The 18,914-nt window shown below is 36.6% G+C and overlaps 2 protein-coding genes across 2 annotated transcripts in view; one reads left to right on the plus strand and one right to left on the minus strand.

Moving 5' to 3' along the window:
• Nucleotides 1–424: 424 nt before the first annotated feature.
• On the plus strand, nt 425–3,934 carry pex11a (peroxisomal biogenesis factor 11 alpha). The gene is made up of 3 exons (XM_082182632.1): nt 425–1,361; nt 1,477–1,592; nt 2,642–3,934. Exons 1-3 carry the CDS (start codon nt 1,306–1,308, stop codon nt 3,208–3,210), a joined length of 741 nt encoding a protein of 246 aa, XP_082038758.1. The 5' UTR covers nt 425–1,305; the 3' UTR covers nt 3,211–3,934.
• Nucleotides 3,935–6,956: 3,022 nt separating this feature from the next.
• LOC309508015 (RNA polymerase II elongation factor ELL) overlaps nt 6,957–18,914 on the minus strand; it is a 45,267-nt gene continuing 33,309 nt past the window's right edge. The window contains exons 5-12 of the mRNA XM_082182527.1: nt 15,979–16,217; nt 14,273–14,397; nt 11,472–11,592; nt 10,661–11,102; nt 9,157–9,220; nt 8,627–8,798; nt 7,927–7,971; nt 6,957–7,310 (exon numbers count right to left, since the gene is read on the minus strand). Of these exons, the coding sequence (XP_082038653.1) occupies nt 7,200–7,310; nt 7,927–7,971; nt 8,627–8,798; nt 9,157–9,220; nt 10,661–11,102; nt 11,472–11,592; nt 14,273–14,397; nt 15,979–16,217 (1,319 nt within the window). The 3' untranslated portion in view covers nt 6,957–7,199. The remainder of the gene's footprint in view (nt 7,311–7,926; nt 7,972–8,626; nt 8,799–9,156; nt 9,221–10,660; nt 11,103–11,471; nt 11,593–14,272; nt 14,398–15,978; nt 16,218–18,914) is intronic.

The following is an 18,914-nucleotide window of genomic DNA, read 5'->3' on the forward strand; positions in this document are numbered from 1 at the left end:
CAAACCATACATCAATGGAAAGCTTATTTATTCAGCTCCCCGATGATGCATACATCTCAATTTAAAAAAATTGACCCATGTGACTGGTTTTGTGGTCCAGGGTCATATTGGATGAATATTCCTTGATGTATAGTTATTTTGTTCCTTAAAAATCGGGAAGATTTTTTATATATTAGATCTAATATCTAATATATAAAAATCTTCCCGATTTTTAAGGAACAAAATAACTATACATCAAGGAAGACTGAATTTAAATGTAACAGCAGTGGCATAAGGAACTGGAACTAACCTGCGATTCTAATCCAGGTATTTCCGTTCTCTAATCCTGAGCCAGTCATTGGTCAGTTAAATCCGGAAGTACACACTGTGACTGATCCATCATCCAAAAACATCCGATTTAAAACTCGAGCTTGACGACAATTAACAAAAACAACAGCATTAATGATGTTCGTTACAATTGTAACATAACTTCAAATATTCATCTTAAAATGAATTCGTGTGTTGGTGGAACTAACGTTAAACCAAACAACCCTACAGTGAACGTGAGAGAATCGCTCTTTTGAGTCGGATCTTTCAATGAAACTGGTGAACTGCTTCACGTTCACAGAGACAGTGTAAACGATTCATTCACGACAGATCACGGAGGAGGATTTTACTTTTGGGGCGAAAAGTAAGTTAATAGCCGAGAAGAAGACATGTTACAAATAAAAAGTAAAGAAAATATGTTTACGACTGAATTATAATTGCAACAAACAAAACTGTGATGCATTCAATTACAATAAAAACACTGTCTACATATGGCCTGGCTATTACTAGAAAATTTTGATTAAAATCAGACTGGGATGACGCAATTACGTAATGACGTAACATTTGTGAAACGAACTGTTTGAAAGAACCGATTCCGGAAAATGAATCGGACTCTCTATCGCCAAAAAGAAAAAGAAAAAACTCCGTCCGTCATACATTTTTGTAATGTCATTAATTTTTAACTCTCCTATAATTAATCAGCCAGAAGCTGTATTCATTTTTATAAGCGCGACACAATAATGATTTACTAAATCGATCTGAAGTTTGTTCTTTGGTTCAGCGTGTGTTTTGTATGTTGCATGAACTTTCACCTCAGTCCCTAAAACCACGCAGGATCTATGCGCAGGATCGTGTGGTTTTGACAGGACATACAGTGACAACAACACGGATCTTTAACTTTGAGTATGCACTGCCCTTCGACTTTTTAGTGATTTACTCCTCAAAGAATCCTAAAAGAATTTTGCACAGTTTTGTTGCACACTAGCCTGTGTTGCACACATGGAAACTTTCATTAGCTTCACTAACCAAAGTCAAGGAAGGGACCGCATATTCAGGTCAGTGCCTCTTATCAAAGCTTGTCATCCCTCAAAACAACATTGAACTGAAATTATTTCCTATTAAAGATGAGCTAGACTATGTCTGAACATTTGGTTTGTTCGTTTGCTTTAGAGCAACCCAATATGCATGCGCTTTGGCCAAATACCTTCTGAGAAATGAAGCGAAGAGAAAAGAGCTGGTGAGAAAGCTGCAGTTTCTGGAGTCTAATATGAGTTCGGGACGGAAGCGTAAGAATGAACATTTACTGTTACATAACACAACAAAACAATCACACACGAAACAAAAGTTCTTTTATTTATTTCTCAGCACTTACTAGTATGTATTCCAGCTTAACTAGTACTTAGCCTATTTATTAGTTACTTACTAGTACCATTTCTGAGACATTTACTATGAATGCCAGTTAACTTTACAGTTTAATAACATTTATTCTACTTAAAGTCACCATGAAATTAAAATAAACAATTCTTATATTTTCATGAAATATTGCAGTATTCATTATAAATGGTTTATCTGTACACATATATTTAAATTCATGTGGCATTGTAATCTTCAATCAAAATGACATCCCTCTCCCATTGAAACCTTTTCTCTGATGACGTGTTTACTGGCGCGAGGGCGGGGCAACCTGTCAATCACATGAGATCACAGCAATAGAAAACCAAAACCATCCAATCAATTCGCGATGGATAAAATCAAGTTCCGCCCTACATATTTTCGGATTTGGCGTTACTGTAAAGAATGGGTCGAAAATGCTAAAAAGAAATTTGATGATATACCTCAGATACAGTGCTCACGAGCTAAAGGTAATAAAAAGCAACACTTCAACACTTGCTACGTGTCTTGCTACGGGCACGAGTAAGTGCAGTGCCAAGTTAGGCGTTGTTTGGATTAGAAATGCAAAAGATATTATTAAATATAGCACTTCATTTGCACTGTCAAGTTTTCAGCATTAGGTGCGGAATTCCGTAAAGCTTTAAATAGGCATTGGCATATTACCTCTAGTGATCCTAAATCATCAGGTTTTTTATGGCATATTACTTCTAGTGATCCTAAATCATCAGGTTTTTTATGGCATATTACTTCTAGTGATCCTAAATTATCAGGTATTTTTAAAGAAGGTCCCAAATTGGTTTTTAAACGTCAAAACAATCTCTGCGACTTGCTTGTTAAATCTGAAGTTCCTTCTCATGCAGTTAAACTAGACATTCTGACTCTTCCCCCAAATGAGAAATGAGAAGAATATCATCCATAATGGTTCTGTTTTGCTCTTTTCCAGTATTCAGGCTTGGGAACACGGTGAACTCTATCAATGCGGCCAAGAGCACTCTTCATATTTCTGACCCTGTGCTGCGCTTTTGCCTGACTTTCGCCAACCTCAGCCGTGCCTTGTACTTCATCTGTGACAACATACTCTGGGCCAGAAGTATCGGGCTAATACGAGATATGGACAAGGAGCGCTGGAGCTTAAACTCCACTCGCTTCTATTTCCTGTCCTTGGTCATGAATCTAACCAGAGACGTCTACGTGATCGTCCAGCTTATGGCGCAGAAGTCTCGGGACAGACGCTACCAGCAAAAAGTCGACCAGCACCTCAATGAAAGCCCGGATGTGGCTTGTGTCATAGTGCCTCAGCTTGATGCGTTCGTCTTCCTTCTCCTCGAGAGCCTCAGAGGGCATCCATCTGTGGCTCTCGATACACTTAAAAATGTGTGTGATCTTTTCATTCCACTTGACAAACTGGGAGTTTACCAGACAAATCCAGGGGTGGTGGGCTTCTGTGGGCTGGTTTCCTCTCTGTTAGGCATACTGTCAGTCTTGAGGCCCAACCTCAGAATCAAGCCATGATTTAGGGAATGAGGAAAATGCTTTAGAGTAACATCCAGAACGTCTTGAATAAGGATGCTTTCCTAATTTACATTCTAGTGTTAAATTAGACTTCCATTAAGCTTTTGTGAAGGGATCAACATAATCGTTGTATAAGGGAGATAGGAAAATAGAACATACCCATAATGCAGCAGTGCACCTGCAAAAAAATTCTAATAATAAAAATAGCATCATTTAGATGAGATTTCAGTGTGTGTTTGACCACATGCTGTGTACACTTTCATTAAATAGAGTGCCTTGCCGTATCTGTTGTTGTGTTATCATGGCAGCCCTAGTGAAATAATACACCTGTATATTAAGCACCGTTTAGTAGGCTACTTTTAATAGAGATTATATCACTTTGGTACTGATCATATTGAGATGATGTTTGGAGCTTGTGACATTTATTTTCCAGGCAAAAGCTACTCTCTATGGTGGCAGATGCAAAAAATGTGCTTAACATTTAGTCTCTTTTATGTGGAGAACCATCTGTGAAATTAGATCTATTCTACCTCATCCTGACAGATCCTAGACTTGTTTACATTTTATTTAAGGTGTCAGACAGGGTTTTGTTAGTTGTTATTTCCAATTTTGGATTATCATGACTTTTATTACATTCTGATTCTGCATAATTGGTTGTCAGCACAGACTGCTCTAAGAACAAACTGTGAACTTTAATAAAGGAATTTTTATGCACTGTTAAAAAGGGTTTGGTGTATGTTTTCTCATGTCTGCCAAAAGAATATCGCAGCAGTTTTACCCCCCACATTAGACACAATAGTAGGAGTAAAAACAAAATTCTTATGGGCACAAAACATCTCTTATGGATACGGAATATTTAAATATCTACATTAATTTGTAGTGATTTAGTATTAAACTTTGTTGAAATCTTCACTAGATTTAAAGTCGCAACGTAACAAGTAGCATCAGATCTTTTCTTTCGTATTTTGACATGCATTTGAGTGAAAAAATGTAAGGCATGCTCTATCCATCATTTGTGTATTGGATTGAGGACGATTGGCTAAATTTGAGGGTTCATTTACATTACAAAAATATACAAAAAATCGTGTTTTCCTTTGTCAAAACAATCCCTTTTCACACGACCCACAAAAACGACTAAAATGCTGTATTCTGCTGTCAGGCCAGTAGTTGGCGATGTAACTTTGTAAAGAAAAACTACGCGCCCATAGACTGAATACATGCATGTGCTTGAAATCACTTTTTCACAAATTTGCGTTTTTGTAGTTTACACAGAGATGATAACGGTATCATTTTAAAAGTTTGCATTTTCAGGCCCCCAAAATGCGTACGTTTTCAGTTTTTAGTCAACGTTGTGTAAACAGCCCCCAATCTTGCAGTTAACTGTAAGAAGTGGGCGGGATTTAAGCAGACAAAATGATTGGAGAAGTCCAGCGTAGGTCACCAGACCAGAGGAAAGTTAGCGGAAGATCAAGTTATGATGCTGAAAAAAAAAAAGTGGTGGAAAAAATCCATTTCATGCCGAATTAAATGCCTTATCCATCCATATTCAGACCTGGAAATGAAAAAGTCGGTGGACAACAGCATTAGTTAAACCAACTTTTCGGTTTAGTAGATTGTTGGACTTGTAGTTGGGTAATTGCAATTTTTTGTCCTTCAAAATAAGAGATCTTTTGACTGCTATTAAATGTGAAACAACAGTATTTACAGGGTTTAATTACCCAGTGATATCAGGTAAACTAATGTTATTTTAGTATTATTTATATACTTCTATAGTGTTTAATATTTTGAATTTACTTTTATTTTTATATTTTCAGTTTTAGTGTTTCAACTTAAACATTTTATTTCAGTTAGCTGCCAAGACAATTTAAATTTTTCATCCAGTATTTATATATTTTATTTCAGCTTTATTTCAATAAACAAAAATATCTGTATAGTTTTAGTTAACAATAGCAACACTGTGCCAAACACACAAAGCAGTGAAATTCAGAAGACACGTCCATAGAATTAAGTTAATGTGGTCCAGTTTATTTAAGGCATCTACATCAATACATGAAGTTGCCCCATGAAAGGATGAAACAAACTGTTAACAATATAAAGAGCAATGCTATTTTGGCATTTATTTATCTATCAGTTTTCCAGCCAGATAACAAATCAGGATCAAGGATTAGAGGAACTAACACTGTAGTGACATAAATAACAGATCAGCAGTCTCCACAAGAGAAATGTCAAAGCGCAAAAGTGACAAAAAATACTTCCATAATGTACATGAGGCTATGGGCAGGAACGGGAATGACACGGACATAGAGGGACTTTGGAAAGACTCCGCTTCTACAACGTTTGCTGTTCGAGTCGGGCCGTTACGTAAAGTAGAAGACCAGTGAGATCCTCAGTTTGTGTTCATCAAGTCCTACATTCTGGGAAAACAGACATACTGTATACTTTCATTCACATAAAACATGACCCAAACAAAACAAAAAATGGATTCAGAGAAACACCTTCATGCTTTAAAGGGAAAGAACGCAGTGTTATTTCAAACTTCAAGAAATTAAACCAATAACGACATGTCAATAAAAAATACATTTAAGTTCCTGTAACATATTCAACAGATAAGGTCATGAATATGTTCTTTCATTAATCAATACATTTTTGTTAAAAAAAAAAAAAGGATAAAAGGAATTAAATGTGCTTTAAAACATGATTGTTTCAGCTGTTTAGTGTCCAAATAATAATCGTAATAATGATGTTATCAACATCATTATTTTAAGGACACAAGTGTGCTGTAGTGGTTTGAGCACTGGACCCTGGACACAAAAATCAGGAGAATATTATCACTTCTGAATGTTTATGGAAGCTCGTTTCTGCCACTGAATAAAAAATAAAAAAGGTAATTGTGACTCACAATTGTGACTTGTTTTCCTCGCAATTGCTAGTTTATATCGTAGTTTATATTGCGAGGAAAATAGTTTTTCCTCACAATTGCTAGTTTATATCCCACAATTCTGACTTTATAACTTACAATTGTGAATTTATATCACGCAATTCTGACTTTAAAACTTGCAATTTAGGGTTTATATGACACAATTCTGAGAAAAAAGGCAGAATGTAAGATGTAAACTCGCAATTTCGAGAGAAAAAAGTCGCAATTACCTTCATTTTTTTTATTCTGTGATGGAAACCATCTTTCATATATGTTTGTCATATTTAATTTCTCATTTTGATGCGTCCAGGTTATCACCTTTCCTTTCATTACACAATTGGCTACAGGAATTCGAGATTAAATTTGGATCCCAGAGCTCATCATGTGGCTACAACACACAAAAGAGAAAGGTCTGGTCTAACTGAGAGTCTGATGTAGGTGCTTTCACACAGACGGATTGCACCCTCGTACTCTACACAGTTCGGTAGGATCACCCCAGAGCTGAGAAAATTCCAGGTTTCCCTTATTCTATCCAGTGATTAAACGCTCTATTATAGATGTCAAGATCTTACAAGTGTACAAATATACATTCAGTAAAATATCAAAATAGAAACTGTGCTTCGATAACAGACAGCGAACGCGGATAAGATAATCATCTCTCATCGTCCGGGCTTTATGATTGTACCTTAAAAGCGGCCCGCAGCCTTGAAGGTCAGAGCTCAAAGATCAGGGCAACAGTTACACGTATGCTGCATTTGGGTGGGGGGAAAAAACTATTTTGGCTTAGGTTGTGTCTCACGTCTAACCAAATTCCTCAACACTTTTTAAAAAAATCAAAATCAGAAACTTTAAAGGGCTTAAGTCACTAGTCGGAGGTCTTGGCCTTTGTTTGATAGTTTGGACTTAGATCCTCTGCCTCCACACAGTTACCCACAGTTTGTGCGGAGGAAAGATGTGGAAATGCCTAGTCGTGTCCAAGGAGAGACACTTGGTCCTGGATTTTTCCACTGAGGAGTCTTTTGGTCCGTACGAGCAGACTGGGAAAAGGAGGAGGAGAGTGGAATGGCTGGCACTAGGAGAGCGCTTGTGTGCGGTCATAGTCCAGAATCAGGCCTTTGATGTGAGAGAGTTTCTGATGGAGATACTCGCAGCGTTTCTTTTCTTCCCGGTAGCCTGGAAACTTCTACAGGGACAGAGAAGATCATAAACGCGTTGAAAATCAATATCGATACTTTTAGGGGCTTTCGCACTGGGTATCAAAAATGCACTACATATGATGTTCAGTTTTCATATAGACCCAGAATACAAGGCATAAACGGTCCAGTAATGTTATTAACTGAGAATAGTCAAATCTATTAAACATTTTTTCATTCTTTTAGAAAAGAATGAACATTTAAAAAACAAAATGAACATTAAAAAAGTTGACTTGGCAGCTAACTGAAATAAAATAAGTTGGAAGTACTTAAATTACTAAAACCGAAATTAAAATAAATTAAAGCTAATTAGAATTATATATATATTTTAAACATATAAAAATGACAAAAGCACATAACAAAATATAAAATGAAAATATATATAAAAAATAGCTAATTAAAAATATTAATAAATACTATAATAGCAGTATGATAACACTGAAAAGTGAATGGGATTTTAAGAATTTATATTAGAATATTAAAACAAGGCTCATAGTTAAGTTAGTACATTTAAACCTAGCTCTAGTTTGGACAGTCCCTAACATATTAAATATGCAGTTATGGGAGTTCAACATGTGCTTTTCAAACACAATCCAATTCTCTTACCTTCTTATACTTCCTATACTTCTCCATTATTTGATCTTCCATTACCTAGAATAATAAAAATCAAACATATTAATCTAAAATAACCTCTGACCATCATGCATTATGTAACTGTTACATAAAGTTTGCCAAAGGAATTATCTTGTAAAACACGGACACATGCTTCCACGAGTAACTTTAAAAACAGGGCATTAAAGTTGCATTAAAAATGGACAGTACTGTTCAAAAGTTTTGGGGTTGGTAAGATTTTTATGCATTTGAAAGAAGTCTCATCATAACGTGCACCACGGCTGCATTTATTGTTCGAAAATACAGCAAAACAATAATATAGTAAAATATTAAATAACTGTTTTCTATGATAATATAATTTAAAATGTAATTTATTCCTGTGATGCAAAGCTACATTTTCAGCATCATAACTCCAGTCTTCAGTGTCACATGATCCTTCAGAAATCATTCCAATATGCAAGTTTGATGCTTAATAAATATTTCTTATTGTTATAAATGTTGGAAATGTGATAAAAAAAAAATCAGGACTGTCTAATGAATAGAAAATCTATTTTTGTAATATTGTCTTTACTGTTACTTTTGATCAATTCAATGCATCCTTGTTGAATTAAAGTATTAATTTCTTTCAAAAAAAGAATAATAATACTGACACCAAACATTTGAACGGTAGTGTACATGATGTATTTTTCCATACCTTATACTCCTGTGTCCCAGGAGACAGTGTCTTTATCTTAGAGCCCAGCTGTACAAAGATCTCCGTGACTTTCCCTATGCGTTCATGAAGGTCTCTGTACTCGTCGTATTCCGCACAGAAATCCTCTTTGTACCTCTGTCGCTGCTCCGAGTCTGTAATAGTGTTGTATTTTCTGAAAAGAAAAGTTCCTTGAGTGAACTAAACCATTTTAACAGTGACAATAATTCAAGTCACTAGGTGAAACCAGTAGGTGGCACTACATATCAAAATAAATGAGTATTCTCATTCTTAAGGCGTTTGTCTGAAATGATCAGAGCTGTTTGTGACCCGTGACGGTTCAAGTAAAAGTAAAAACATGTTTTTTTTTTTATTCTTCAATTCTAATCAAGCACTAAAGCTTTAAATGTGCAGGACTGTTCATTTTCTATTCCTTCATTCATTTATGATGAAAATCAACAGACACGCTCCACCTGTAAATAAATACAGAAGCACAAAGCAGTAAAATAAAGCCGAAATCTGGTTTTACTTACAATAAATAGTCAGGCAGCTCATCGGGCGAGGCACGGGTGACAGGTGTGTTGGGCCGTTCGTGGTCTACACATTAACACAGACAAGAATCATAAAAAGGTTTATATAATCTCACTGCACAAACATATCAAAGCGCCATAGATATCACACAGCCCGGGCTGATGGAGTCATTTATCAAATGTAGCGATAAGGGACGTGGAGGGCGGTCGATGCTGACAAGACGTCAGTCTATTACAGTGGTTCAGCCAGCTGTTAGCGAGTTAATAATCCACGCTAGCGCTAGGGAAGGGCGCAGACAAGCAGTCACCTCACACACACACATCTGTGCATTCACACACAAACATACAGGAACATTTCCTGAAATACTTGGCATGTCTGAACCTGTTTTGCCATCATTTCACTTGAAATGAAAGCATCTTGCTGTGAGTTACTTCTGAGAGGAAGTAGAGAAAGGGTTTTTTGTTTTTCTTTTATGTAATTGGAGTTATGAAGCATCAAAAACATCTACTAGGGAAATGCCCTCTGAGAAACAATGACTCCATTGCCCTTATGGCAGTGCAAGTAAATATTGATCATGATCACCACAATCCCTGCTAATATCACTGCCTGGCATTGTACAATGTAACAAGCATTATCATAAACTTAGATGGATGATAAGTGATTGAATGCCGAAGGTTGCATGTTATACAACAATGTTTTTTTTTTGCAGATTCCAAGAGCTTAAAAAAAAGCTGTTAAATAATCCCTTTATGTTAATAAATAATAATGACAATACATAAGATTTATTATTTTAAATGATTAAATTCATTTTAAAATAATATTTATTTTAAAGAATAAATGTCAATAAAATCAAAGACTGGAGAATATGAAAACCCGTCCTGTGTGTTGTGTTGTGTGAATGTATTATGGGCTATAATGTATTATTTTGTTGATAATTATTTAACTTTCCTAGTTATGCACACAAAAGTTTGGAGATGGTAAGATTTTTTTTTTTTATGTTTTTGAAAGAATTATCTTATGCTCTACAAAACTGCATTCATTTCATAAAAAGTAATAAAAAAAAAACTGATATAGTAGTATGATTTAAAATAACACTTCTATATTTGTATACATTTTAAAATATAATTTATTCCTGTGATGCAAAGCTGAATTTTCAGCATCATTACTCTAAAGTCCATCAGGATTCATTCTAATATGCTGATTTGATGCTCAATTTCATATTATTATCCATATTGAATATTTTTTTTAGGATTATTTGATGAATAGAAAGTTAGAAAGAACAGCATTTATTTGAAATAGATTTTTTAAATAAATGATTTGTCACTTTTGACCAATTTAATGTATTTTTTATATAATTTTTTTTTAATATTAATATTTTTTTATATAATTTTTTTTTTTACATCTTACAGACCCCTAATCTTTTAGTGTAGTGCATATAGTACTTTCTTTGCAAATAATAAATCATCCACGAATATATTGCAATATATTCAAGCCTTTTAAACCCACCATTAATATTTTCTTGGTTCTGTTTGAGGTCGGGACTGGTCTCGGCCCACGCAGGTTTTAAGCGTTCCCTCTCCTTTTCTTTATGCTTCTTGGACTTCTTCTTTTTGTGCTGGCCGTTCGCTAGCTGCTGGTCAGTGCGGATTTCTGGTTCAGTTCTTGTGTGTTTGGGGCTGCTGGGAGGCTGATGTGCTGGTTCTGGCTGTTCTGGTTTGGGCAAGCTGTTGGACTCGCTGAGCTTGTGCCGCTGGTAAAGACCATCTGGGCTCTGCTGGGCTGTATTGGTCCCCCTTTGCAAACTTGTGTTTCCATGAGCGGAGGAGCTACGGCCCATGGAGGAGCTGAGATGTCCATTGGAAGGAGATTGCAAGGGCATGTTCTGGTCTAATAAACGTTGCTTTTTCGGCGTCTGACTTTCTAGATGGTCGGAAGGCACTGGGCGTTTCTGGGAGTAAAAAAAGAAGGAGACTTTCACAAAGTTTGCAGATGGAAAACAGCATGATGACTTGCAATAGTGTGGACCAGCAGCTTAATTGGCTCTTGCAAACAGCAGTGACTGAAGCGCCTCCAGCATCTCCATAAATAAAGAGCAGACGGCGCCAAGCATGATCTTCACAAGAAAACAAAAAAAAAAAAGAAAAGAAAAGGAGGCTCCTCTCACTCATCTCAGGTAAATCAATCACATATTCAACGACAAACCTGTGTATATAAGAACCTGCTAGTCCATTTCAGAGATTATACAACATGCAAAAGCTTTAAAATGAGAGCGACAGGGGGAAAAAAGTAGCACTTCTTTTTATAGGTGCATATTTACCATGGAGAGATTCTTGACAGGGCTGAGTTGGGATGGAGAATTCCCTGAGGTTTTGTGGAATGAATGGCTGGACTGGAAGCTTTTCAACTGGCTACTGCTGCTGCTGAGAGGCTGGAGTTTTCTGGAATATCAGAAAGTGAGACGCTGTCAAAATGTCATTCTTTGCATGCTTGCCATCAGGAAACCTTTGCTAATTAAATTCTGAAACAAATCCGTGAAACGTCGCAAGTTGAGATAAACTTCCTTGTTCCAGAAAGCTATAAAAAGCTGCAGTTATGCTTACTTGAAGGACCTAAACATTTAAAGCTCAGGATCAAGGTCTAGGATTTGCTCGGGTGTTAATCAGGTTGGGTCATTCCTGAGCGGAGTGTAAAAACACTAATACTGCTGTACAGCGGTCGGACGGTCAGAGCGCGGGGGCTTGTTAGTCTAGCTTAGCATTTCCGGGTAACTGATAACATCTGCAGTGAGACTGGCAAAAGCCTCGATAATGTCCAGTGACGAGAACAATGGTGCCAGAGACATTCCTACTCTGCTGGAACTTTCCTCTGGCAATCTGCTTCCTACAGCTCCTTCCTCTTATAGAGCTGCCTTTTCATCACACGGAGGATCGTTCCTCATAAGCGCCCTGACAAACCTACTGTGGTCAAATATAAATCAAAAATACGTTTTATTTAGAAAGAATATTAAACTAATAAATAAAATGTAAAAAGATAGTAAAACAAAAGCCACTAGTTCAAAGGTTTGAGGTCAGTAAGGTTGCATTAAATTGGTTCTTTTGAAACTATTTATCAAAACATGCTTTAAAAAAACCTATAAATATTTCAACAAAAATATTAGGCTGAACAACTTTTCAACATTGATAATAAGAAATGTTTCTTAAGCACCATGTGACCCTGAATGCTGAAAATTCAGCTTTGCATCACAGGAATAAATTACATTTGAAAATATATTCAATTATAACATATATTAAAATTTCACAGTATTACTTCAAATGAAATGCAACCTTGGTGAGCATAAGAGACCTCTTTCAAAAACATTCTGACCACAAACTTATGCACAGAAGCACGTTTCAGCAAACACGCCATGTTGTGCAAGTCCCATTCTGGGGATTATTGCAAGAGCATCTTGAGCTGTCCCATTACGACCCTTTGACTGGCAGAGCGCATGAAAATCGAGAGGCAGAGGTGAAGGCAGAGGAGAAACTGAAGTACACAGTCAGTTAGGCGGAGTGTTGAAAACCTCCCAAAAACACGGCTGCCAAGCTCGTATTTGGCAGGATGGCTGTCGTTTATTCCCCTATTGTTCCGGGACTGAATGCGGCTGCACAGAAGCTTTCAGCATAATTCCACTCAACAGCACAGTGAATCGCATGGCTTCCTGCTCAGACAGGCCTATTAACCACATCATCTGTGCTAAAACGCATACTTAATAGGGCCTCCAAAACACATCATCTCGGCAGACTGCGGGGGCACGGCCTGGATGACAATACTGTACTAAACGTCAACAGCACTTCTTAGTCAAAGAAAGTTGGGAAATTATACTGTTATGAAAGCTTAACATGTTTCAAAGTAGGGTTGTTATCCTTACCTAAAACTATTAAATACATTTTTGCTAATTGAAATAAAGCTGAAATAAAACAAAATGTAAATATTAGATTAGAAACTTAAACTAAATTTAGTTTGCGACACTCCCATAGACTTCAAAAGGAATTGAGGAATGTGGAAGTAATGCGTGTCGTGGAACAACCAATGGTTCCAGCATTGAACCCTATTCATTTCAGTGTTTCTCAAGCACACTCGCTGAAAAGTTGATGAAATTACTGCATTTTGTTTTACATTTTAGCGCATTAGTTGACCTCTCAGGAATCAAATTTTTATTTTGAAGTAAAAAGATAAAGTTAGACCCTTGGGGTAAGATGTAATTTTACATTTTGTTCTATAACAACTAAACAAGCAAATGTTTCTATTTATTTCCTATATTAACTCATTGGCTGATGCATCATCATCATGCACATGCTAAACATGCTAAAAATGTAAAAGTAAATGCACTTTAAGTTGAGCATCTTCTCCCATGTTACACTACTATCAAAACAATTAGATTTAGCTGAACACTTACATTTATGCATTTGGCAGACGCTTTTATCCAAAGCGACTTATATTGCATTTCAAGCTACACATTTACATTCTTATCAGTTCTTGCTTTCCCTGGGAATCGAACCCATGACCTTGGCGTTGCAAGCGCCAATGCTCTACTAAGTTTCTCTACTAATTCAAATTTTGTACTGTAATGTAAGCATGGATCATGTAATATACACGGCACTGGATTCTCAAAATTAGAGTGTCATTCTTGATTTGTAAAAACTATTTTCAAAAGAAAACATGTATAATGCTATACCTCGAGTCAGTGTTTTTAGGTCATTGTTTTTCTGAGTGACAAAGTCTGTTTGTTGGGTGGAAACTTTGCTATTGTGCTAATGTAAGAATGGCCTGATTTGTGACATGAATTAAGTTTTTTTGATAGTTTAAGAGCATTCTGAATGTGAAATGAAATGCTGTGCCAAGCTGAAAGTTGGTTAGAAGAACTGTGTGAAGAGTTGAGTAATGTATTGAGAATGTATAAAGTATTGAGAGATGTGTCCAAGCAGTTGTGGGAGTATGCAAGACCAAAAAAAAAGGTTGGAAGTAGAGTAAAGAAAAGCAAAGATATAGTAAGTTAAAGTATGGTAGATTAGAGTCTCACTCACTAAAATGGCAATAAATATTTACAAAAATTATGTTGTAAGAACTTAGAAAATGTACCTTGCCAACACCCTTTGAATGAGTTGGCGCTCTTCCTCCACATAGCCGGGCCAGTCCTTTCGCACATGTCTGTAGAAATCATCCTTTAGAGTAAAGCTGTGATCTTTGGGATTGAGTTTAGCCACCTGAAAGGAAAATATAAAATAGAATTATTCTCCTAATCAGAAACTGCCCTCTGTTCCCAAATGCACTCAAGTAAACAATATTTCAAGAGTGACTTGAACCATCAAGCTTTCCTTCAGTCAGCATCTTTTTGAAGAAATATGACACTTCAGAATTTTTTACGAGAAAGAATAATAACATACGATAGGCCTTTTAAGGACATTCTTAAATACATCCAGAGGAGACTAATTCAATTCAGACCTCGTAAATGTAAAACAGAAAGCATAAATGTATTGCAGCACAGGACGTTCTGTAGAGCACTTCTACAAATGGGATATGAAGCCAGCTCAACCCTCTGTCAAAACATGATCCATTCTCGAAATATCATTAAGGCAGCAGGCTGATTGCTACCGCAAGCGCCGCAACCTCCCCTTGTTGACTGTGCAGGAACTCCTGAAAATAAACCCAGCAGGAAACATTCAGCAAATAAACCTACTGACAAAATCAGCCACGGCCATCTCGCCTGCCCAAATGCAATAGGGAAGCAGCTCTGGACATAAACTAGATTATCTGTACAAGCTGAGTACTGAACTGTGTTTTCTGAAGTAGGATTGATGGGAGAGATAAAAAAAAAAAACTAGGCACTGGTGCAGAATGTCACACTGACAAAGAATTTTAATTAACAACATATTATGCAGGCTCCAGACTATAACTAAAATGGTCACGAAAGGGACAAAAATAAAAACGTGGAAAAATTTCAAATCTAGCCTCCGTGAGCGACAGTCAGGAAAACTTTGTGTGCATTCATACGCAGATGGTCAGATATCATCTGGTGGGGTGGCCTTAGTTAATTACATTTGCAGTAAGTGTTTCCTGCATGCAATAATGAACAGTGCAATTCATGATTTTTCCATTTGTGAACAAATGACTCTTATGAACTGGTTCTTTTTATTGAGTCTAGTCAAAATGATTCAGCAAACAATCTTGAACAAGCTTATGAGTTAACGGTTTCAATCAAATCACCAAATCAGAATATTAGAGTGATTTCTGAATGTGACAGTGAAGACTGGAGTAATGATGCTGAAAATTCAGCTTTGCCAAAAAATAAATAAATAACATTTAAAATATATTAAAATAGAAAATAAAGCAGTAAGTCCTGAGAAGCCGTGATTTATAGTGAATTTAGAACAGCTAAGGGACGTTGTTAGGCACGACGCGGAGTGGAGTAACTGTTATAAAACGGTTATTCCATAAAAATATTTATTTTAATATTGAATTTTTTTCATAAAATAAACACCAGAAACAAAAATTTACGTTATAACACAGTTATTCCTCCGCCAAGCAATGTAGTTCCAAAGAGGTTGCCAAGCAACACATGCATCAACAAAGAATCACAAACGGCAGTTGCGCAGTAATACTAATGTAATGCGGTCACAGGTGTTGAACGCGGCTCAACCAATCAGAATCAAGGACCGGAACTATTAAACGAATTCATACTAAAAAGCGCAGTAATACGAAAAAACTAATTTTTCCATTTATGTATATTATAAATATTTTGTTTGTTGAGCATTTGCACCGTAGCATGCCGTACACTTGTGTTTTACCTCATCCAGCACAGCGCTCAAGTCGGCCTTGTCTTTGGGGCTGGCTTTCTCCCTCTCCAGCCAGAGCAGTAGTTCTGGCTTGCTGTAGGGCTTTAAGGCCAGAATGTGAATGACACGTTCCTTCAAGGGCCTATGGGCCACCAAGCTGGGTGCACCACTCCTCTTGTTGCTGGGTGAATGTCTATTAATGTTGTCAGAGCTTGTAGGCAGGCCTTGTTTCTTCTTAATCACACGTTTACCTGAGGGAAGAACAAAAAACGGTAACACTATTTTACAGAGTCCTTGTTACATATGTTACATGTACTTACCATAGTAATAACAGTAAATTGTGCATAATTACATGCAACTAACCCTCAACCAAACCCTTATCCTACCCTAACTCTATAGTAAGTACATGTAGTTGCTTAATATTACTCAGTACTTAAATATATAATTACACTGTAACAATGACACCTTAAAATAAAGTGTAACCCAAAAAAACAAAAAACAAAACACCAACACTAATGTTTTCAATATTATTACTTGGTCTGTAAAACAAAAAAAATTTACCTTATGTTCGGTGCTGGGTAAGAAAATTATGGAAACTGGATTTAAGGCGATACGATATATGAAAATTATAGAAATATCGCAAATGTACATATCGCGATATGCATATTGCAATGGCTTGCGATAACTGAATGGTTTTAAAACTTCAAAAGATTACGAGAAGTCTAAGTTTTAGACCAATGCAGACAGCAGAGAACAGACTAGACGCATGACGATTACATACATGTGACGTTCTTAATGTTATTAGGCGCCATAAGCAAAGTACTCACGCGCACAGGAAGCCGCCTCTCAGACAGCGTGAAATCTGATTTCAGTTCTCTTCCGCAGCTTATATGGCCAAATACACACAAATTTATCTCAAAATGCCCACCTAGGTGACTATTCAAGTCGTAAACACAGTCAGTTATATCTTAAGTGGAGAAAACAGTTGAGAAAGAAAGCACGCATGTAACTATATATATATTGGATCCGTGCAGCTCTTAAAGTGACAGCAGCCTAATAAACCCACTTCCGTTTGTATGCTTAATGTTAATCAAACAACATTAGAGAAAATCACTACCTGGTCCTGACGGAATAACTTTTGTAGCTTTGATAAGAATCAGTGTGTATTTAATACATACAGTGAAGATTAAGCAGTGTTTTATTTTTACATTTATTTCTGTTGTTAAATAAACCTGAAGTAAATGACACTTGCTTTTTATGTAATGCTACACTAAAACACTGCTGTTCACTTTCAGAAGTTGTAGGGATGCTTTCTTCTCACAAAAATAATGTGAAACATGTATATATTATATTTAAATATATTTGAAAACTGAAAGTGAAATAACTAGTGTTATAGTGTTATAATCAGTTTTCAAATATATTTAAATATAATTTAAATTTATTTTACACACTTAAAGGAACCGTATGTAAGATTGTGGCCAAAACTGGTACTGCAATCACTTTCAAATTACTGTAGAGCGGTGTATCCCCTCCCCCTCCCCCTACTACAGTAAACACTACTGACTTTGTGATTGGTAGATAGGTGGAGGGTGGCGCTTCAGGCCAAAACACAAGATGACAACATCAACATCAGTTGAGGGCTGCAACTTCACTTTTAAATGACAATATCCTGGCCGGACTACTGTAGTCAGTGATATAAGTATTTGAAATGAACATGATTTCTTAATGTCTAGTGACATATCAGGGCCATTTTATGATTAATTGAAATACATTTCTTACATACGGGTCCTTTAAAGAATTACCGCATCACATATCAAGTATCGCATTATTTAAGGAGTTATTGCATATTGCATTTTTCTTCAATATCGTCCAGCCCTAAGTGGAATATATTTTCTTTCTCTTTGTATTTTTTACATCAATATAGTGCAAAACTTTCCTGCTGAAATCTATGTGAAAACAAGTTAGGTCAAAAGTAATCTAAAAGTAATCAAAAAGTAGTCCGTTTACATAACCTAAAAGTGCAATAAATAATGTTATTAACTATAATTTTTTCATGTAATTTGCAATCAGTAGTGGACTACAATTTGTAAGTATTGCTTATATTATTCCTTAATGCATTTAAAACAAGCTCAGAATCTAAGACTTAAAAAAGTGACATAAAACGGGCTGAGAGATTATTTCTTAACCCGACTGCCTCTTTAGCACTGAAAATAAACCGAGAGCTCTGCAAATAGCACAGAACTTCTGGGGCCACTCAAATCCCAAAGCTCTCGTTACGCAAAACAAAACCGAGCCGCCCTGAGGTGAAATTAGACACACACACATAACGGAGAAGGAGTGAGCGGCGGCGCCGTGACAAATGGCTGTCGCACATACAGTAGTGTAAACAGCGAGCGTTGGACCACTTTAGGAAATACAGCTTTGAGTAAACATTACGGCCCCCGTAGCACTCGTATGACCCATTCTCCTGATGTGCACTCTGAATCAGGCGGGCCGTAGAGTGTGAAAGAGAGCCGACGGTAAACGTTGCTCTCTCCAGCGCAAATATCTAAGCTGTGGAAACGGAAGCACCTAAAATAGAGCCGTTTTTTTCTGCTTTCCATCTTCCCACCAGTGTGCTAATTCACCTGGAGCCAGCAGGACACAGGAGTGCTAATAGATATCAAGCATACCTAATCTTATTAGAAGTTTAAGCTGTACTTTGAAGGTTGCAACAGGACAAAGTGAAGCATAAGCTGTTCATACAGTGACTGCTATGCTTCTGTGCGCATCCAGTTTTACATAACGTTCATGCGTCCATTTATACTGCTTTAGGGCTTTATTATCGCCGCAGAAACGATTAGCTGTCGTCTTGCGAGTTAAAATCAGAATGGACTGGGTTAAATCAAATTCATTTTACGTTAAGTCATTTGAAGCAATCCTCACATTAACTTGAAGGGAAAGTTTAC

This window comes from Leuciscus leuciscus, assembly GCF_965113295.1.
Source record: "Leuciscus leuciscus genome assembly, chromosome: 10".
Lineage (NCBI taxonomy): Eukaryota > Metazoa > Chordata > Actinopteri > Cypriniformes > Leuciscidae > Leuciscus > Leuciscus leuciscus.